Source organism: Diplotaxodon limnothrissa, linkage group LG5 (genome assembly GCF_057381915.1).
Source record: "Diplotaxodon limnothrissa isolate DT_005_m linkage group LG5, D_limnothrissa_male_GT1.1, whole genome shotgun sequence".
In the NCBI taxonomy this organism is placed as follows: domain Eukaryota; kingdom Metazoa; phylum Chordata; class Actinopteri; order Cichliformes; family Cichlidae; genus Diplotaxodon; species Diplotaxodon limnothrissa.
The window spans coordinates 26,669,343-26,692,057 of NC_140600.1; the positions used below are offsets into that span (position 1 = coordinate 26,669,343).

Below are 22,715 nucleotides of genomic sequence, written 5' to 3' on the forward strand. Positions count from 1 at the left end.
CTTGACAGGCATTATTAGAGACGGCCATATTTTGTCTCAGGATTCGCTCGATTTGTGATTCTCCACCGCTTGTCTCCTGGTGGTCCGTATGAAAATAAAGACCCCGTCCTCGCGGGCAGTCAACGACTGACATTTCGTGTCATCGTCGTTAAACTGAGGGGACCTTAAGTACGTTCTTCCCGTGTGAAGTAAACATTTCAGAATGTAAACTGTTGTAGAGGGAGGTGTATGAAAAACACCACCCCATATTGAGAAGTTTATTAAGCAGACCTTGACTCTTACAACTACCACAACCAGTTTAGTGTGGAGCGGCAGCGGAGGTTGTTGCTGTTGACAACTGTGTATCGAAGACACCAAGTGGTCACGTGATAAGGAAAAACAAACGCGCGGCACTTTGTAAAGAGTTTTAACGTGAGGATAAATGAAGGTAATTTTGTCATGTAAGCTACAACAGCCTTCAAAGTGTAAAATGAGGATGATTGTATATGAGAAGTGATACGATTCGGTGCTCTGTATAATAGCCGCTTGAAAAATGCAAAGTAGCGGCGGAAACTCAGATCCAGTAAGACCCCGTTTAAACTATGTCAGATCTCGTGGCGAAGCAAAACAAGTGCGCAAAATTCACATCAGAAAGGTCGCTTACAGAGTTGGATACAGCTGGAACAAAGGTGGAAGACTCAAGGAGCTGAGAATAAGGTGCTGAGACTATTCCTTGACCCATTGTTATCATGTTACTGTCTTCCTGAAAATTAAGTCTCCATTTTTTTAACTTCTGCAGGCACCTTGCAAGAAAGTTTCTGAAGATATGGATACAGAACACCTTTGGCCGAGTTCTTCCTCATGAAGCAAAGTAACCTGTTTCATTTATTTTGGAAATTGAAAGCATTTTCAAGTTTGCCATCTGGTTGCCCTCGTTTTCCTACCTGCTCACTAATTCCAGTGTTTTCCAGGTCGCATTATAACAGAGTGGTACTGAGAAGAACCTTTGAAGGATGGAGAGATGAGTGGTGGTCATCCAGGAGGGAGTGGAGTCTGAACATGCGAGCAGACTGTCACTACAGGTCATTACAGTACATTATAGGACATTATGAAGGACTTTTATAGTTGAATAACCAAAGTCTGTTCATGTATTCATGCTGCTTTTATTTCAGGTATTACCTGTGCAACTGGACTCTCCACAGCTGGCGAATGTTTGTGTGTTTGCAGAGGGAAAAGAAGATGCAACAGCAAAAGGCTCAGTCATTTGGTGTGACTTTTACCATTCAAGCGTAATGTTGGTTTGGGGATTTTTTTTTTTTTTGTCAGATTTCATAATTCACTGACGTGTCATCACCCACTTTGTTTCTATTATCAGCTGACAAGCAGCGGATGCGTCTGGTGTTGGACAGATGGGAGGTTTTCACAGAGATGAGAAGACTGAAGAGCAGAATGCTGGAATCAGCTCTTGAGCAGTACAGGCTCTCAGCTATGCAGTGAGATTTGTGTTAGCAAATGAAAACTTCTAGCATTATGATTTTTACCATAATATTGGTTTTACCTTTGTTTTTGTTTTGCAGCTCAGTGTGGAGCTTGTGGCAGACTAGATTACAGCACCGTCGAGACCTTCACATTTTGGAGGATCAAGCACAGAAACAGAGGGCGCTAACCTTAAAGACAAGGGTAAGGGCGTGATCGAACACCCCTGTGAATCACATGTTAATATTATTATCAATAGTAATAATAAAAATAACAACAATAACTTTTTTTTCAATACTGCACCTTTCAAAACAAAGTGACAAACTACAAAATGTTTAAGAAGAATTAAAAGTGAAACAACATAAAGTGTAGGAACACTGACATTAGAAGATGTTCAAAGGCAGTAGATAAAGACAAATCTTATTTTTATAATAATGGATTGGATTTATATAGCGCTTTTCAAGGCACCCAAAGCGCTTTACAATGCCATTATTCATTCACTCTCACATTCACACACTGGTGGAGGCAAGCTGCGGTTGGAGCCACAGCTGTCCTGGGGCAGACTGACAGAAGCAAGGCTGCCATATCGTGCCATCGGCCCCTCTGGCCAACAACAGTAGGCGGTAGAGTAAAGTGTCTTGCCCAAGGACACAACGACCAGGACAGAGAGCCCGGGGATCGAACCGGCGACCTTCCGGTTACAGATACGCTTCCCAAGCCCCTGAGCCACGGTCGCCCCTTATAAAGATAAAGACAATTAAAATTATAAACATGTAAATTAAAAGCAATTATGAAAAATTAAAATAAATAAAAAATTATCACCAAGAATAAACGAAGGACAACATTCATTTCAAAGCAGAGGCACAGTAAAAACTTGCTCATCAAAGTATGTCTTTAAGAGAGATTTATGGTGATGATAGATGATAGTAAGCTCGGCAGTCTGATCTACTCAGTTAGGCTGTTCCAATCTGTCAAACTAATTAGATAAAGATGACCCAAGGAAATACAAAAAATAATAATAACAATAATATATTGATAATTTCATCTGTTGTTATTATTGAATTTTAAATTAACTGTGATTAATCACATTCTTTAGAAAGTTGAGTTCAATTTTAATAGCCACACCTCAGCCTGATTCAAGGCAGACCTGTTGAATCAAGAAATAATGGAAATGGAACCTGTCAGACGAAGTCAAGTAGATTCACATCATACCACCATCTCCCTTTGGAAGGTTTGAGTCCCGTTACATCTGGCATAAAACTCACACAGTATTTCATAAAAGAAACATTACACCAGCAGTCAAACATGGTGGTGACTCTGTGATGGACCATGAATTCTGCTCTTTACCAGAAAATCCTGAATGAGAATGTCCAGCCATCAGTTCATGCTCTGAAATTCAGACGCACTTGGGCTATGCAGCAGAACAATGATCCAAAACACACCAGTGCGACTGAATTGAAATAATTCTGCAAAGAAGAGTTAGCCAAGATTCCTCCACAGGGATGTGAAAGACTCATTATCAGTTATTGCAAACACCTGATTTTAGTTCTCGTTGTCAGGGGTGGCACAAACAGTCATTAGGTTTAGGGAGAAATTGCTTTATCGCACAGGGCCTTGTAGGTTTGGATTATTTTTATCCTTGATAAATGAAATCATTACTTAAAACTGCATTTCATATGAACCTCAGTTATTTTTTATCTAATATTAACATTTGATCTGAAACATTTAAGTGAGATAAATGTGCAAAAATAAATCAGGAATGGGAAAATAGCTCAGTTATACGACAATCCTGTGAAAACTAACTCTTACTGAGTCTAAGTCCTAAACAGCATAAAATACGACTGAATTGAAATGCTTATCTAAGCTGAGGTGGTTGTCAACTTATATCATGCCCATGGACGACATGCTCCCAGGGTAAAATGTATAAAGAAAACCAAAGAGTAGTGAACCTTGAGGTATATTACTCCTGTGTGTTCTCTCTGGTGATGAGTCACCTGATATATTTTGTATTGAAGGCTTGGCTTCAGTGGAAAGAGATGCAGACGGCTGCTTCTTGCCAGAAAGAAAAAGAATCCAGAGCTGCGTTTCATTATATCTCCGGATTGAAAAGAAGAGCTTTGCATCAGTGGATAAGATATGTGTCGTATCGCCACACCAAGAAAGAAACACAAGGTCATTATAAAATACCCACACAGCTTTCTTGAAGCATCATTATTTTGCTATCTCTTAACACATTTTTATTTTTTGTTCTTTTGTGTTTCGCCTTCAGTTTTGGCTCAGCGTGCCTGCTCTCGCCTCCTGGTGAGGAAGTGTTGGAGTAAATGGAGAAATGCTCTCGATTGCAAACACAGTGAAGAGACCCGTTTGCAAGCAGCAGCCAGTTTGGCCACGCAGAGCATCCAGTGCAGAGCACTAGTGCGTTGGAGAGCTTGTATCCTGATCCACCTGTAGAATGGATAAAACTTGGATAAACTAGTTTTTCTACCTGCTACTAAATCAGTTTTAAGTTATTAGCACTGTTGTTTGATTCTTGAGCTCTTCAGTAGATGTGGCATTGTGCAGAGAAGAAACTGAAAGAAAGAATGCAGCAAATCAACACTACCAACATCATTTAATGGTAATAAATAAATAAAATAATGGACCCACTCATAAGCAAAGATCAGCACGATCAATTCATGTATTCATCTCAGCACATTCTCATTGCAGCGTGCTGGATTGCGAGGGTTGTCTCTTAATGTCGTGTTGAACAAAACATATCGACTGAACAACCGTATGGCTATCCAACATTGTCAGCAAACGGTAACTGATCTTCACACTGCAGACAGTCAGTGTTAATCTCATTGAAGGTTTCAAAGCATCTGAAATGCTTTTTTTTTTTTTTTTGCGCAGATGACTCGTAAGTACTGGAAACTATGGCAGGATCGTGTGGAGGAAGCTGAAAACTTCAGTTTTAAACCCCTCATAGAGATGGCCCTGAGTAACTACAGGTGCTCTTACATACATTTCCCAATCCACAGGGCTATATTCACAGTTCTTTGTTGTAATACCGGTGCTACAAATGGAATTTGGTTCTCGTTGCAGCACTTCACTGCTTAGAAGACATTTTCACCACTGGAGAGAGAAACTTGCTGAGCAGAGATACATGCAGGTATTTTCAAATACAATTCAAGACAGCAGAGATACAGATGCTTTTACATTACAACACAATCAACTTGTTATGTTTTGTTTTTTTGTTTATTTTTTTTACAGGAACTGGAGCGTCGTGCAGACATTTGGTTTGTAGACCGTATGCTACCTCGGTGTTTCCAGTCTTGGGTTGAGTTTACCCTCCACAGCAGAATGCTTCAACAGAGAAGACTCAAAGCTCAAGCTTATAATCGGTGAGTCATCACCTTTCTCCTCTTCAGTTATGCAACTCTTCCCAAGAAATTAAAATAACAATATACCTTTTTAAATTTGGCTGCTTTCCCCTTTAAGGTTCTTATTTTTTTGGCTTCTCTGGGCCACTTTCAGTGTGGATGCTGTTTTTAGACCCTCTATTTTTAGATCACTGGTCCCATTCTGAGTGGTGGGATGCACGCATACAGATTCACCACAGTCTTTAAACAGAAAGCAGACATCATCTTCTGTGCCAAATTGACCCCAATTTTATTGAGGATCATTTTTGCTCGTGGGAGCTGGTCTCTGGCTGTAACTCAAAGACAAAAAAGGTAGTTTTCTATGGAACTGTCTGTGGTATCCAAGCCCTGAGGCACCACAATCAGGAATCATTTCCCAGGCAGTCAGAGTATCAGATTGACTTTATTTAGGCATCTCAGGGAGAACATTCAGTTTGCACTATCTAGACTTTGGTTTGTACTGGTTTGTGTGTAGACTTTGTAGTTTTCAACCTCAGTGGGTGGATGAATATGTCCAAATGATCTGTCTGTCCACTGTGTTGTCAGGCGGCGCCAGTGCGCCTGGGTGTTTTACACCTGGTGGGGGAAGTCGGAGAAGCTCAAGGAAGAGATGCTTTCTGAGCGGCTGGTACGTCAACTGCAGATGAAAACTTTGTTGTGGTGCACTGCACTGGTGATAAATAACATTTAAGTTTTTCCAGGCAGTTCTTCATGACGAGAGATGCCAGAAGCAGAGAGTCTGGACGCGATGGAGGCAGCGCACACAAGAGCGGATCAAAGAGGTGGAGAAACAGGAGGCTTCACGTAGTCTGTATCGTCGCACACTTCTACACAGGACGATGATGCAGTGGAAGGAAAACAGCACTGAGCTACGAGACAGGTGAAGCTCAAGAAGACGTTTTGGTGAAGTTGTTGAATAATTTGGGCTTGAGCTAAATGTGCTGTCGGCTAATAGAATCGTTTATTTGTTTTACTTCAGGAGAAACAGAGAGCAGCAGGCCTGCCATCAGGGTGATTTGCGCTGCTTAAGAAAGGCTGTAGAAAAATGGGAAAAGGTGATTATTTTACATTTTTGTTGAGTCTAGTCTGCACTCCATCTGTTACTTTAGTCATTGTGCAGTAAGGAATCAGTGCTTAAGATTTGAAAAAGACTGAAAGAATTTGCTTTTTGATGTGGAAATGTGTATCTTATAAATTCTGCTCAGCATCTCTGACAGCATGAGACTGCCTAAATGAGACCAAAGCTTTGGAGTGCCATTATGAAAGCTGATAGATTTTTCTTCCCCGCTTTGATTTTTATTATATTCATGTGTGATGTATCCGTTTTCTTTTTTCTCTGTGTGTGTCAGTTTGTTCAGGTCCAGAGAGCAAAGAAAAGCAGGCTGGAAGAGGTTCAGAGTTGGCATGAAGTTAAACTTCTAAAACACTCCTTTGTGTCCTGGAAGGTGCACATCTTATATCAGTTAAAACCACATGATTTTATTTGTTTAGGGTCATGAAAACAATGTTGAAGTCTATGCATTGTGGCCTGCTGTATTCACAGAAACACCACCTGCAGATGTCTCAGATCTATGACAATGCAGAGGAGCTTCACAAGCAGCACACTCAGTGTTTTCTCAGGTAATAAAGACAAATACTGTGTTTCATTCTAAAATCAGAATTTCATTTCTTCTGTTTAGAAATCCTAGGTGTTTGTTAGGATCTTAAGTTTCAGTCATGTCTCTCCAGAGTGGCGCTTACTGAGTGGAGGGAAAATGCAGAGCAGCGAGCAGAGATCCGGCTCGAAGAGCAACAAGCACAGAATCACTTCGATCACTCCCTTCAGCTTAAGGTTACAAAGCGATCTGATGCATACATGTTCAACATCATCAGGCGTCTTCATATTTTCAACACCGATTGCTTTCTTTTCACTAAATCTTTCAAGGTGTTTCATACGTGGAGAGAAGCAACAACACTTGCGGTGTCAAAGCGCTTCCAGCAGAGGGAAGCACTAAGCAGGGCTCAGCAGTCTATAAATGAAAGTAATGTCATATGGTGCCATTTTAACTCCTTTTAGTTATTTATTTTTCTTTAAACAAACTTAACTTTGCTCTTGTGATTGCCACCTACCTGTAACCATTAAGAGCAGTGGTAAGTAATTTTGATATTCCAGCATGTCTTTCTTAGTCTTAGAGTTGTTTGGCTGTCATGGAAAGATACCGCCTAGACAAATGCAGCAGTTACCTCAGCAGTTGTCAAAGATTTTGTACCTGTTAAGTAACTGTTGCATCAGAACTGTGTTGTCTGGTTACCAGGTGTATCCAAATTGTTGTAAACTTTTTAATGATTTCTGTGTTTAGTGCGGTTGCTGCAATTTTTCAGACGATGGAGGAATCGGACCAGGGAGGCTCGGAGGGAGAGGATAATCATGGAAAAAGCCAGGAGACACCATAACTCCAAACTCCTTTCTAATGCGCTGAAAGCTTGGAAAGAGCATCACTACCAGCACCAGAAGAATAAGGTTCTAACTTCTTTTATCCCTCAATGCATATACATCTATACTGTCATCAAGCTGTAATCTAACTTGTTTAAAACTGTGATTTTGTAGGTGATGAAACGACAGGGACTGTTATTGCTGAGATTAAAAATGTACCAGATGTACTTTGAGCAGTGGAAAACAAAGGTTTGTTGATTTTCCTTTTTTTGTGGTCTGAACAGACTGATTGTTCAAAAGAAATGAATATCTACCATTTGCTTCTATTTTGCTTTTACTGCTAATCATTTCTGTTAGGAAAAAGAGTTATGGGAAAACAGCAAAGTCAGACTTTAAATCAATAGATTTGATTCATCAAATCAGTATTTGGTGTGGACAGTCTTTACTTTTAAAATGGCATCAGTTCCCCTTACTTCATTTGCTCCCAGGTTTTTATGGCACTTTGAAGGTTGGTTTATTTTTGGCCATCTGAAGACCTTGCCACATTTCTTCTATGGATTTAGGCTGTCTCTGTGTATTCTGACTGTGCGATTTTTGAGATCTGTCTGTGTGTTTATTGTCGTCATGCTGCAAATGTGGCATTTCTAATGAATGAGTATTGATTGGTTTTGATTGAGAGCAGTTAAACAGGCTTTGGTTTTTCTTTCTGCTAACAGCTGCAGCACAGACAGCGAGAGGCGAAGCAAACGGAGAGAGCACTCTGGCACTGGTCCCTCACACTTCAGGCCAAGGTAAATAACCTGCCTCCACATTCTTTTCTCTCTACACCACCAAATGCATTGCAGAAATGGTGCTCACAGGGTCTAACAAGCCCTCTTATACTTTCTGGACCTGACGCAGGTGTTGTATGGGTGGAGGATTTGGGTCACAGAGCAGCGGAGAAAGCAAGAACATGCTGCCAGAGCTGCACTGGTCTACAGAGACCAGCTGCTGAGGGAGGGGGTGACATGCATCCTCACATATGCCGCTCATATGAATGATCTCACAACAAACCTAACACAACACAGTCAACTGCAAGTAGGTTATTGTGCATTTCTTGTGATTTCTAGACCTAAGATTTCAGTGCCTCACTTCTCTGCTTGTGTCCTGCAGAGATCACAACACCTCCAGAGAGTTGTTAAACGTTGTGCTGCACGGTGGAAGCAGCGGGCACTGTGCAAACCCCGAAGAGAGCAAGAGACGAGAGGGCAGCCAGCAAAAAAGAGTGTGAGCTTCTGTCTGAGCAGTGTTTCATCTTCTGACTCAACAAAGCAGGAAGCTGCAGCTGGATTGCACAGCAAGCTGTGAGTGTGTACTTCACTCTGACAAGCCGTGAAACTGTTCCACACATGCAGTTTGACTTTTTTTTTTTTTTAGGCTGCATACCCAAACATTGCAGCCTTTAGTCCCATAAAGGGAAGAGAAGTTATCAGTAAAAGAAACATTGCTTCATGTTTTTTGATGGTAAAATCCTTTTTCCAATGCTGTATGTGGTAATACATGAAAATAAAAACAGAAGACAAGCATCTGAATATCGTTTGAACTATAATAAACTTACTTAAATTGAAGCATTGTGTTAAAAGTCAGTGTAGGAATCACTGATTAAAGCTTTTTCTTTTCTGTTTACTCAAGTACCCAGCCACAATCTGCCGTCACCAACATTAAAGCAGCTCCAAACTCATCTGAGTCCAGTCGTCCCACACAGAGAAACCATCCAGCGTCAAACTGCCCCCATGCTGATGAAGTTTTTGTTGCCTCTCCACATCAGTGCAGTGTCATGTCAACTGTGCCACCTTCTGAATCTCTAATGTCCAACATGGACTTTTTTCAGCACACCCAAAACCAAGAACCTCTTTTACCTCCTTCTGCTTTCATGACTACTGGGACACAGAATAAAGTAAGATAAGATACACCTGTTTGACATATCAGCAACTATTTGTTGCTGTATTAAGTAACTCAATTTGGGTTAAACCTTTTTTTCTTTTTAAGTTCAAATCAAGTCTTGGAGACTCTCCAGTTGAGCGTTTTCCTCAGTCTGTCACTTCTTTAGATCCCCACTCATCTGTATATCCAGGTATAGACCCTGCTCTTTTTTCTAGAGTATGTTTTCAATATTTATAAAAAAAAACAAAAACAACAACTTATTAAATCACCAAACTCAAAAGAACTGTTTTGTTGCTTTTTCAAGAAACACGTCTGAGTGCATCTGGTGGAGAAACTGAGGTTCCTGATGCTAAAAATGCAACAAGTGATTCAACGTCAGCTCTGATGAGCGAGCTTCTCAGGATTCAACAGGACATGAAGAGTTTCCAGCTGGACAGAAAGCAGCTCCGGTAGAAATCTGTTTTTCCACTCTTCTTTTCTTTGCAATATGTGATGTGAAAATAGCACCGGTGTTTTATTCACTCAGGGCATGGCGAAAGCTGAAAGGGGTGTTACAGAGTTGGCTGCAGACCAGTGGAAAGGACGAAGTGATGGAAAAAAATGCTATCTGTCAAGAGTTGAAGGACGTAAGGACACAAGATACTTTTGTCACTGTTTATGTTGAACATAAACTTACATTGTTTGCTGTTACGCTATCTTGATTTAATCATCACAGCCCAAAATTTGGTGCCTTTCACATTTAGGTTCACATAAGTATTAAGCTTAGTACCCCAGTCACACAAGTGTAAAGACTAATTTTACACTTGCGTTCCCTAGCGAACGGTGGTTGCTAGGGAACCACCAAAAGTGCATATTCCTCAACTAGTTGAGCCAGGAACCACTCACCAACCTCTTTTGGAGTTGCCAAGCAGTCTCTACGCCTGTGTGAGTGAAGCTTTAGAGATTATTAATGAAGTGAACTGCCTTTTGTTGAAAAAAGTATTTTTGTTAGGTAATTCCTCGACCAGTTCTAGAGTAAGATATTTTAAATTCCTGACATTTCAAATATTATGCAATTATTGAATCTACAAAGTGTATAAGCACTTATAACAACAGATATCTTACGCAACAAGTAAGTGTGATAAGGTAGGAAAACAGATTCAGTTATGACATACATTACCCTTTTCATTTTTTAACTATCTGTTATAAATCTAAGGGTTCACATTTATTTCCTTATGGAAAGGAAAACTTTGCAATGTGTGCATGTGCAGTCTTAATCATGATGCTAGTTACCTGAAGTAACTTCTGAAGTTTCTCTTCCTGATGGCTCAGATTTTCCATGCATTCTTCTACAGCGTCATTTGACCTGTAAATCTCTGTCTGTGGAGGAAAAGAAACTGAGCTGAGAGGGTGGTGCATTCAATTAAATTATTAAATTATTGTTCATGATACTGACTGTGTCACTCCTGGTGATTTTTCATTTGACAGTTGGAGGAGCTCATCGACAGGCTGTCCACTAAGCTGGAAAAACAGAAACCGGTGATGTTGCTGCACGCAAAGAGAATCCAGCATTTGCAGACTGTCCTCCGGAGTTTAGGACTTCATGCTCCTCATCAAAAAACAGAAGAGTCAGAATCTCAAAACTCTGCATTTCCAACATGACAGGAATAATGGAGAGCGTGACGGGCTCACCTGCTGATTGTTTGAACTGTTGTTCACTTGCCAGCATCACATTTTAAAAAAATAGTCTGATCTTAGAACTGAATCAGCACATGCATATTTAACTACTCTGTGCTTATGTCTTTGCTGCCCTCAGCTGGTGGGGACCAATTTGAATGGTTCTTATTAATTATTGTGTAAAATGTCTTCGGCATTCCCAAAACATAAACGTCAAGTGCCTTAAAGGAACACTCAGCTCTATAGCTGTAAATCCAGCAAAACATTGGATAGGGGTCGTCCTTGTTGCAGATGGTGCAAAATATTTTCCATATGTGTGCAAAGAGTGACTTTACTGTTTTCGGAGGAGGTGCCCTTACGCAATAGGTCTGCTATTACCCTGTTTGTAGCAGTGCTTCTAGTACTTCAGAAAATCACTGAACTAAAATCACAGATTTTAGTTTAACAGAGAGGACTGCGGTCTGTTTGCAGAGTTATTATATCTTTGATCAAGAGCAAGTCAAAATGCAAGGATTTTATCCCATTTTACTCTTTTCCATCTTTGTGTGCTCTGTAAGTGGTAAGTGTTGTTACTGAACTAGGTGATTATTATTGTTTCTTGAAATATTTTATGTTCTTCAGCCTCGTATTGTTGAGGTGTTTTTGGTTCCTGTTACCATCTGTTTGGAGCATTTGCTTTTCAGGACATTAATAAAACTGAGTTTAATAATATGAATATTGTAGAGTCTTTTGAATTTACTGAAAGTTGGAAGGACTGTATGCATTCTTATGGCTGTTATTTTCTTTCTTTAACCATTTGAACTGCTCCCTTCATGGCAGCTAAGAAGATGCGATGGTGCGCAGTGTCAGATCCTGAACAGAGGAAGTGTGCAGAACTAGCTAAAGCTCTGGCAGCAGTGGTGTCACCAGCCACTCTGGCAGCTTTTGCCAGACTTTCATGCATACGAGCATCTAGCACAACTGACTGCATCAATAGGATCAAGGTGAGCAAGTCTACAATGCAATACACAATAAAAAGGCGTTTTAATCCAGCTTGGAGCAAATTATTTAAAGTTGCTTGCATATCAGTAACAAGGGTGATGAGCAGAGATGTAGTAAAGCTGATTCACCTTACCATGAAAATATTAAAAAGAGCTGTTAAAGCTAGGATAAGAACCGAGGTGATGATTAGTGAGCAGCAGTTTGGCTTCATGTTGAGAAAAAGCACAACAGATGTCATGTGTGCTTTAAGAGTGTTGATGGAAAAGTATGGAAAGATGGAAGGAGTTGCACTTGTCTTTATGGAGATAACATGATAAGGCGCCAAGAGAAGAACTGCGATACTGCACGAGGGAGTGCCAGAGAACTATGTGTGGATGGTGGACGACATGTATGAGGACAGTGGTGAGATATGTGATTGGAGTGACTCCTGTGTTCATGGTGGGGCTGGGTTTGACTTTTAGCCCCCTGTTTGCACTGGTGATAAGGCAGGCAGGTGAAAATGAGGTAAATAAAAATTTACCAAATGCAAATGAAAGTCACGAGAAGCAAGACAGAATATGTGTGCAGGACTATAAGAGAGAGAGAAGTGTAATAGTGAAGTTGCAAGGAGAACTACACTAATGAAATTAAGCTGTAAAATAAATGGATTACAAAACTCAATGATTACATCCAGACTGTAGTGGAGTAAAATTAGAAAGCACCATAACATGGAGGACACAATAAAGTGCAAGTACATTACCCAAAAGTTGATTCTGTTCATCTGGACGTAGCGTTTTCAGTGGGAGAAACGTTTCCTCACTCATCCAAGTCAAGTGACTTTTTTAGTCTCAGCTGACTGCAGGTTTCCCCAACCTTATAAACAGTACATTGCACATCCCTTCTTTTTGGGATAACTGTGTATTAGCATTGTATTAATTGAATTTGCTGAGATGTAAAATTAACTATTTAAAACTCTTTTTGTCAATTGTTTGTTTCAGGCTAATCGTGCTGACATTGTAACTTTAGATGCAGGAGAAATTTACTCAGCTGTCAAGCAGTTTGACCTTGTAGCCATTGCTAAGGAGATCTACAGTGATGGTAGGTTTAAGCTCACTTTTCTGAGATGTATCTTCAGCACTGATCTAAAAAGCGGGTTATTGAAAAATACGTTTCTCGAACTTAACCCCATTCAGAATGAGCTTGGAGCTTAGAATGAGCATAACCATGCAAAATAGTACCATCATACTGTGAAAATGTTCTGACTTTAACACCCTCAGAGTACAGGAGTGGTTTGAAATTTGGCGCTTTTTAATAACCTTTTTTTCATATTTTTGAGCAATGTAAGAGCTAGCTTCATGGACAAAATGAAGGTAGAAAATAATTAATAATAATTCACAAGAGAAAACTTGAAAAAGTAAATTTTGTGTCAATCTTTCAGGGCTGTGCAGGAAGAGTGACTAGTTACAACATGCTGTAGCATCTGAAAGGTCCCCTTTTTACCTACATTTTGATTAGTCTTCTAGCCGTAATTCCTCATGCATATAATCATTTTCTAGCATAGTTTATATATTTAACACTTTCCAAATTGCCAGTTAAATATGAAATTATGTTTACTGAAGGAGTTAAGATCTTGGTAATGCTAAAGGAGCTGCATCTTGAGATTTCAGTTTTAGATTGGGACACCTGGAGTGGACATTCTGAACTTCAAAAAAACAAAAAATAGAACCTGTGAAAAAGCACCCAGTCTTGACTCTTAAAAAAGGAATCTTTTTGTATAGCTTCAATAACTCAGGTGGGGTTATTGAAGATTTGGTTGATACTGATATGAAAAGACCCACATGTCTGTTTATATATTTATCTACAGGAGGCTGTACTCTGTCTGTGGCTGTGGTGAGAAACAGCAGCTTGGACATACGATCCCTGCAGGGCCACAGGAGCTGTCACAGCGGAGTTCGATGGACAGCTGGATGGAGTCTCCCGCTCGGCTTCCTGCTGTCCCGAAACTACCTGAGCTGGGCAAAGGAGCATCCGCTTAGTCAGGGTAATCGGACTGTAATCAACTGTCAGCTGCATTTTTTCCATAAATGTGTTTTCATTTCTGATCTGGGTTTTCAGTCCCCCACCCTGACTTGTTTTTTCTCCTCCTCTGACAGATGTCAGCACTTTTTTCAGTGCCAGCTGTATTCCTGGTGCTGGTGCGATGGCACCTCCTCTGTGCACTTTGTGCCAGGGCCAGAAGTCTTACATACGCCAGAAGAATTACCACTGCGAAACATCCCACAGCGAGCTCTTCTACAACAACCAGGGAGCTCTCAGGTCAGGCTTTACAAAAGGTCAACCAGTTAAAACATCAGGAAACTGTTTTTATTTCCTGTTTTGCTCTGTTACAGATGTCTCAGGAGGGGGATAGGGGATGTTGCATTTGTGGACCATTTAGCACTTGAAACTATTGAAGGTACGCATTTTTTTTATATTGTATTGAAATAAAAATATATATGGGGATATCCCAAAACCAGCAAAATGTTTTGAAAATGACATTTGCATAAAGGGGTCTATTAATATCATATTTATAAAAAAATGTTAAGTTCCTAAAGTCATGGCAAACTGACTGTTGGTTGTTATTAAACAATAAAACTAAAGATGACATTACAGTTTGACTGAACAGAGTCTTTCTGATGACAGTGGGTGATATAGTTGTTCAGTGCTAACCACAATAGCACCCCACAGCCTGTGTGTGTTTCCTCTGGTACCCCGGCTGGTCCATATTCATGCTAGGGCAACTGCTGAGCCTAATCAGCTAATGCATGTGAGATAGATAACGTGCTTAAAAGAAAAGTGCTAAGCTGCGCACAACCTTGGGACTGAGCCAATTATCAAATTTTTGTTTTGTTTTTCATGATCAAACTTCTGTATTACTTTGTATTGCTGCTATGTTTTAGCCATAAATAAACTTTCCTGATCTTTGTGCTACAAACTGCTTTCACCATAAACTGAGAGGGGCTTGTTCCTTTATTTTACACATAGTCATCAGGACTAACAGGTTTTAAAAGATAATGTACAGAAAAAGCTTGCACAGAAAACCAAAATATAGAATATAATATGTTGTTCATCAAAATGTCCTTCAACTTATTTTCTTAACTGCTTATTATTCGGGGTCGCTGAAAGGCTGGGGCCTAATCCAGCTGTCAATGAGCAAGTTTTGGGGATGCTCTGATCTAGCCAACAAAATCTGGTCCTCTTCAAGCTCACTCAAATCCTTATGCTTGCCCAGTTTTCCTGCTTCTAATCCATCAACTTTCAGGACAAAATGTTCTCTTGGCACCTAAATATATCCCACATATTAATAGGTGCCAAGATAAAGAAACAGTCAGCGTTATTCACTTATACCCCACCTGCAGGGGGTATAATGTTATGCCTGATCGCTGTAAATATCCTGTTTAAATCAGTTCAACCACCAAACTGCAGAAAGTTGCACTGACCCACCCTTAAGACTTGTTTACCTTTCAGTTTTTTATTTGTCTCTTTTGTCAGAGAGTGAGCGTGATGAGTTCAGGTTACTGTGTACTGATGGCACACAAGCTCCCCTCAGCCAGTACAGAAGCTGTAATCTGGGTCGTGGTCCAGGAGGGGGCATGGTCACCAGAGTTAATTTTCGCAAGGTTGTTCGCAAATTTCTAGCAACTGTGCAGGTAAATAGTTTGTTCAATTTCCATCTCTGTGCCTAAGGGTCATAGCTGTTACTGTACCCACTAACTGATTGTTCAAGCATTTTTTATTAATTTGTTAGACGCTGTTTGGTCGGCAAGGAAGAGAAAGGCAGCGCTTCCAACTCTTCAGCTCCTCATCTTTTGGAGAAAACGATCTTCTCTTCAGAGATGTGACTGAGAAACTCGTTGTCCTGCAAGACGACATAGATGTCAGTCAGGTGCTGGGGCTGGATTATGTGGCGCTGCTCAAAGGACTTGGGCATGAAGGTGCTTATTCTAGTATATGTACGGTTGTACATTTTTAAACTCAGAACGCACAGGCTTGGGTTTTACGGTGTCTTTGTGTTTGCAGGAAGCTCACTGGAGGACAGTGTCATTAGATGGTGCTGCATCAGCTACGCAGAGCAGAAGAAGTGTGAGCAGTGGGCGCTCAGCATAAAGTCTGACCCACTGGTGTGCGTCAGAGCTGTCTCAATGCGTGACTGTATCGAGAAAATTAAGGTAAGCCATCTAGACTGCAGATTATTGAGATGTTTATCAAACTCTCTAGGACACTATACAAGCTAAAATGACGTGTGCCTTTACCACAGAGGGATGAGGTGGACGCTGTCTCGCTGGATGCCACGCATTCGTTCATCGCAGGGAAGTGTGGTCTTGTCCCCGTTGTGACGGAATATTATGGTAGGACTGTTGCAGAATATAATAATGTAATGTAATTATGAAGCAAACACACGAGGACCTCTGAATGGCTCAAAATAACAGAAATGAAGGTTTAGATTGGCCTAACCAAAGTCTGGGTACTTTGGCATAGCCTCAAACATGACGTTTATGCTCAAACATCTTCTAGTGTAGCTGAATTAAAACAATTCTGCAGAGAAGTATGGGCCAAAAGTCCCCCACAGTGAGGTGAAAGACTCATTGCCAGTTATCGCAGATGTCTGATTGCAGTTCTTGCTGCCAAGGGTGACGCAAACAGTTAATAGGTTTAGGCAATTACTTTTTCACACAGGGCCAGTAGGATTGCATAGCATTTTCCCTTGTAAAAAAACAAAACAAAAAGTCTCATCAGATTAATCAATAAAGCGCGTGCTTTTCTGTGTCACTCTTGTGTTGTTGGGTTTTCACAGGAAAAAACTGCGTGCCTGCTGAAGGATCCACTCACTTGGAGACAGATGGTGAGATGAAGACAAAAAACAGCTGCATAATCAGTCTACAATGATCTTATTTCTACATAGAAACCACGTCTGCTGCTCTGTTCAGTCTTTCCCTCAGTTGTGGGTTTAGCAGTCGCAAAGCGCTCCAGCAGGAACATATTCATCGGGAATCTTGGAGGCCGTCGCTCCTGCCACAGCAACACCTACAGCCCTGCAGGCTGGCTCCTGCCATACAGACACAGCTTAAGCCTGGCGAACAACAGCAGCTCCCCCTGTGATCCTGACAAAGGTAGTGTTTTCAGAAAAATTCATGGGAAATCCTGATTTACTAAACTTATTCACCACTAATCAGTGTTCATTCAAGTCCACTTCTTAGAAATATCTTGTTCATGTTTTCTGGACCTTTGCACCCCACACTGCTGGATCCTTATCCTTTTAAATTAATCCAACGCTGCTTCGACCCTCACGTGACTGCAGTCTGCCACTTTGTGTTTTCCTAGTGTACAATGAGGTGTTTTGGAAAAGTTGTCTTCCTGGATCTGAGGGTAATCTTTGCAAGGTATGCATCGGAGGCACAGGGGAGACTGCAACCAAACGCTGCACTGAAAATCACAATGAGCGTTACTATGGAAATATGGGAGCTTTAAGGTATGTGTAGTAAAGTGTATGTCCTGCGTCAAATATTATTAAATCTAGTCTTTCTAAGTTCTATTGTCCTCTTTTTTCGAAGTATCTTCCGTCATCATAATGCGCATAAATCTGAATAAACTAATTTCGTTCGTCTCTATGGGTCATCTGTAGACACATACTAAAGTTGACAGAGTTTTTTTTTTTTTTTAAACAAAGCATTTTTGGAAATCAAGTGGTTCAAATGGGTTTTACTATCATTCTTCCATCCAAAAATATTATAACAGAATTTCCACATGACCATGGCGCAACACTAGAAAACATAACATCAGTGTGAGACAAGTGAAGAATATAAAGCCCCTCTACTTTTTTCTCTTTCTACTCATCCCCAAACTGCCTCAGCAGATGGTTGCCTCTCCCTGAGCCTCATTCTCCCAGAGGTTTCTTACTGTTAAGAGTTTTTTTCTTCCCACTGTCACCAAGCGATTGTTTGAAGTCTGATTCTTGGGGTTTCCTCTAATATAAATTAGTGGTGGAAACAGAGTTAAACCATTTTACTAAACTGACCCTTCAACCCGTTACTCATTGCTCAGGTGCTTAGTTGGAGATCGCAGCGGGAAAAGCTATGGTGACGTGGCCTTTCTCGAGCAACACAGCCTTCACACAAACATCCTCGGTGAGATATTCAAAATCAAACCGGTGATGCGATCACTCACACTAACAGACTCTAACTTCACATGACAAATGTCTACATCTCCTACATCCTGCAGGTCTGAACACCACTGGCTGGGCAGAGGGGTGGTCATCGTCAGACTTTGAGTTGCTGTGTGCTGACGGTCGCCGGGCCCCATTGTCAGACTGGGAGACTTGTAATCTGGGAGTCATCCCACCAAACACCGTCATGACACGGCCCGTGCTCACAGCACGAGTGTACGACTTCCTTATGAAGTCACAGGTCTGTTTAGATTTTATTTAAACAATCTGTTTTTAAAATCTCCCCAGCAGCAAACTACTGCCAGTACATTACTTTACTACTCAGTGTGTTTTTTATAATCATTTGCTTTGACTTACCTCAGCTCTATTTCTTTATTATAAAAGTTTTGCAGAATGCTTTTTATCTTCCTGCTTTTATATTTGCTCAGTGAAGCTCTATGTTTTAATGGCATAGCATCATTTTTGCACCAATATGCAGCCCAAAGTTGAGTCGAGGACACAGGTGGATAATTATACCTCTAAATGTATTTATTACTTGTTTTTTGACCATATAGGAAGCTCTGGCCGTCAACTCAAACACAGAGTTCAGGCTCTTTGAGTCTCATCAATATGGAGAAAGTGATTTGCTGTTTAAAGATGCAACGCAATGCTTTGCCCACACGAGTCACATGGACTACCGCTCCATCCTCGGAGAGGAGTTCTACACCCACGCAGACACGGTCTTCAACTGCACACACTCTGGTACGACAGCAGCCCGACAGAGTGGCCGATTGTTGCACAATTAAACTGTCACTAATGGGTCTGTTTGCTTTCCTTTCCAACAGATATATTGGAGTTTTGCAATCAAGATGTGTGCAGCATATTTTAATGGACCCACCAACAAGAACAACGCAACCTCTGTGCTTCAGTTTTTCCACTCTTCATCCACATACTTGTTGTGTCTGCAAACCATCACTTTTTATCATCATGTTCACAAAAAACTCAATAAAATGTTAAAATGTTGGGATTTTTTTTTACTTTTTACTACATTTAGATGCCATCTGAACTAAAAATGATGAGGGATGTGTAATCTTTGTGTTTTTCAAAGACACAAAAACTACATTTAAGCATGACAGTAAATGCAAGAATTCATTGTCATACTGATTTTATCTTATGACATTCTCTCAGCAAAATGTCACACATAGAACCTGTTATAATGCCCAGCACTGCTCTTATCTCTGTACTACATATATTGTGCTATAATTACCTCTTTTGTCAGATTTGTTGTGTGCCTTTAACTTAACTTTGTTTGTTATGTTAAGAATTAATAAGTTTCTGCTTTTCTTCTGTCATTATGGTAAGCAAAGAAAGCCTAAAGAGCCACTCCATGAGGCTGCACCGATGACAGAATGACATTGTAGTTTGTTTAAGTGTGTATCATTTGTATGCTTTCACCTTTAAAGCTGGTAAAATGATTTGTTTAGTATAAATTGTAATTTTGCAGACAGGTGAGAAATTAAAGGATCACCTTGAACCCTTGTTCAAGGTGATCCTTTCCAGTGGTTGGCACATGTTCACTTCAAAGATAATACAAAGATAATACATTTTAATGTACACTACCAAACCTCATTTAATGTTTTTTTCTTTATTTTCATGACTATTTAAATTGTAGATTCTCACTGAATGCATAAAAACTATGAATGAACACATATGTAGTAAACAAAAAAGTGTGAAATAACTCAAAACATGCTTTATATTTTGTTTTTCAAAATAGCCACCCTTTGCTTTGATTACTTCTTTGCACTTGTTGGTCCTTTTGCCTTCACTCTGGAATCCATCTCATCCCAAACCATCTCAATTGGGTTTAAGTCAGGTGACTATGGAGGCCATTGTGGGGTCACTGTCCTATTGAAAAGTAAATGTTGGTTCAACTAAATGCAAACTAGATGGGATGGCATGTCGCTGCAGGGTGCTGTGGTAGCCATGCTGGTACAGTGTGCCTTCAATTTTGAATAAATCCCCAACAATGTCACCAGAAGAGCACGCCCACACCTTCACAACTCCTCCTCCATGCTTCACGATGTGAACCATGCATGTAGAGACCATCCGTTCACCTTTTTTGCGTCGCACAAAGACAAACCAAAGGGTGGAACCAAAGATCTCAAATTGGGACTCATCAGACCAAAGCACAGTTTTCCACTGGTCCAGTCCTTGTGTTTCTTGTCCCAGGCAAATCTCTTCTGCTTGTTGCTTTTCCTTAGTTGTGGTTTCTTAGCAGCTATTTGACCATAAAGGCCTGATTTGTCTCATCTGAACAGTTGATGTAGAGATGTGTCTGCTACTGGAACTCTGTCTGCCATTTATCTGGACTCTAATCTGAGGTGCTGTTCACTTGTGATTTCTGACGCTGGTGACTCGGCTGAATTTATCCTCAGCAGCAGAGGAGAGGTGAGTGGAGGAGTAGAGGGGAGTCTGTTACAATGTAACCACATCATTCGGTTTCACAAAGTGGCAAACATTATTCATTACATATTTAGTGGCGATTGGAATAAAATCTTGTGGATATAGCTTTTGGTGATAACGGTCTATAAAATCGATCCACCAGATGTCAGTAGATTGCAGTCAATTGAATTCTGTTTTCTTCCTCCTAATTCAGGTGTATAATCCTAACTATGGTGTCTACTGTAGAGCAAACATATTTTAGTCTTAAAACTAAAACTAGTTTTAGTTTTGAAATATTCATTTTATTTTATTATTTTTTGTTTTTATCCTAATTCTTTCCTCTTCGTTGTCTTCGTAAACCACATTGAATTGCTTTTGTATGAAAGGTGTTATATAAATAACTAAATGACATTCCCTGACTTTGAATTTAGTCAACTACGAGAGATCAAAAACATTAGTAAACAGATTACTAGGCCATGTATCAAACGAAGGTATAATCATTATTATTATTCCACCTTTGCTGTTGATGATGTGACCAGTCAAAATGTCTGTGGTACAAAGTACTCGGTGCAGCTGTTGATCTGAACATGCAAACCACACAACAAACTATTAACAGGAAGTGTTGCCGTGCTGCCAAACATGCACACCTACTCTGTAACGTGTGCGCTGTGGTCTGAGAGTTATTTGCTACAGTCAGAGGCACCTGCAGCAGCTTAAGAAGCACATAGCTAATGAGCCAGTGAGGAAGCTGGTGTACCTGGAGAGAACCCATGCAAACTTCACACAAGGCCCCGGCCAGATGGTGGAATTGAACCCAGGGCCTTTTGCCGTGAGGCAACAATGCTAATGACTGTTTGAAAAAGCAAAGATTTCATCTTCATGTTCTTGAAAACTCAAAACAGCTTTTTCACCACAAAAGCTGTGCAAGGAAAAGCAGAGAAAACACAGCAAACACAGTATGCTACCAGATTAATTTTGATGGTGTTATACATTGAAGACCAAAAATAAGGTGCGTACTGTAGAGCAAATTACAAAACAAATATAAAATGGAACTTTTAATCAGAAATGTAGAATAGAAAAACATTTCAGATAAAAGTTAAAAGAAGAGAATATCAGCTGCCAGTCAAAAACAATATATTTTACTGCTGCGAGGTATTAGGAGTTTATTAAAACAAAAAATCAAAAATACAACTCAAGCAAAAACACCACAATCTATGGTACAACAATCCCATGTGTATAGAGATACATGAGTTATATGTTTATCTGTTGCTCTCGTTGACATTAAACTGCACAGCGTTTATAAGTAAATTACCTAGAGGCAAATTAATATCCAGTGATATCCATTAATATCCATATACCAGTGCACATGAAAAAGAAAATACACCCTCTTTAAGTTATTCGTTTTTACAGATCAGGAAATAATGAAAAAAAATCACCTTAATCTTACTAGATTTCTTGTAGAACTTCAGATAAGCAAACACACATCACACAATATTACATAGCTACCTTATATTGTTACCAAAAACTTGAAAAACAAACGTTGACTTCAGAAAATGTGTGTGAAAAACAAAGTAGACCCTTGCTGTTTTCATGGCATTTAAGAGGGTAAGTAGCACCCAGGAGCTGCTAATCAGATCCACTTAATTAATTGATCATCAAAGTATAAAACAGTAACTACGAAAACTAAGTAATACAATATCTTGCAAAGTTTTTTTGTTTTTGTTTTTTTAAAGCTCTTTGAAACAGCCGCAGTTGACACACAGTGTTGTACATCATACATGAATGAAATAGTGAGAAAATAAAGCTAAAAAAGTAAAAAGCAACACAAGGAATACTGTAATGATCTACTGTGGAATAAGGAAAATATTTTACTGCTACTCATATTCATCATTATTATCATTGCATTAAGTAACTTTGCATTAAGTCATTGCCATTGCATTAATTAAAGTAATTATCATTTCATTAATACATTTATTGAAGTTGTTGGTATTACATTAACCTTCTAATTACAGGTACAGCTAAGACCATTTTATACACATTGCATTTTGTGCTTGTTGGAGCTCGGTCAATTAATTGGAGGTTGTAAGCTTTGTTCGGCGCAATGTCCGGACAATCTATTGTGTAAGTGACTTGGAGCTATAGAAGGTTACAAAACACATATAATACATACAATCTAGAAACAGGCCTGAGCAAAGGCCTGAATGTATTCAGCTTCTTGTTGCAACCTGTTGCATTTGAGTTTGCTTAGTAATAGGTGACAGAAGATGGGTCAAAAGGAGGACAAGTC

At 40.0% G+C, this 22,715-nt stretch overlaps 2 protein-coding genes across 2 annotated transcripts; both read left to right on the forward strand.

The window, feature by feature from the left end:
• Positions 1-169: 169 nt before the first annotated feature.
• On the forward strand, positions 170-11,301 carry sfi1 (SFI1 centrin binding protein). The gene is made up of 30 exons (XM_085354417.1): positions 170-696; positions 779-850; positions 951-1,061; positions 1,152-1,246; positions 1,355-1,472; positions 1,557-1,659; positions 3,471-3,627; positions 3,725-3,886; positions 4,002-4,072; positions 4,162-4,254; positions 4,345-4,442; positions 4,537-4,603; positions 4,705-4,835; positions 5,400-5,481; positions 5,555-5,733; positions 5,833-5,908; positions 6,203-6,298; positions 6,397-6,473; positions 6,582-6,684; positions 6,778-6,874; positions 7,193-7,353; positions 7,441-7,515; positions 7,983-8,057; positions 8,167-8,343; positions 8,419-8,609; positions 8,938-9,202; positions 9,295-9,379; positions 9,494-9,638; positions 9,716-9,815; positions 10,657-11,301. The coding sequence occupies exons 1-30, from the start codon at positions 533-535 to the stop codon at positions 10,828-10,830; spliced, it is 3,600 nt and encodes a 1,199-aa protein (XP_085210543.1). The 5' UTR covers positions 170-532; the 3' UTR covers positions 10,831-11,301.
• A 48-nt stretch (positions 11,302-11,349) lies between these two features.
• sxph (saxiphilin) lies at positions 11,350-18,925 on the forward strand. The gene is made up of 17 exons (XM_085354418.1): positions 11,350-11,404; positions 11,665-11,828; positions 12,804-12,903; positions 13,670-13,846; positions 13,959-14,121; positions 14,196-14,260; positions 15,337-15,494; positions 15,593-15,779; positions 15,865-16,013; positions 16,103-16,193; positions 16,640-16,687; positions 16,773-16,955; positions 17,167-17,314; positions 17,887-17,969; positions 18,064-18,248; positions 18,562-18,748; positions 18,832-18,925. The coding sequence occupies exons 1-17, from the start codon at positions 11,350-11,352 to the stop codon at positions 18,873-18,875; spliced, it is 2,187 nt and encodes a 728-aa protein (XP_085210544.1). The 3' UTR covers positions 18,876-18,925.
• Positions 18,926-22,715: the final 3,790 nt, after the last annotated feature.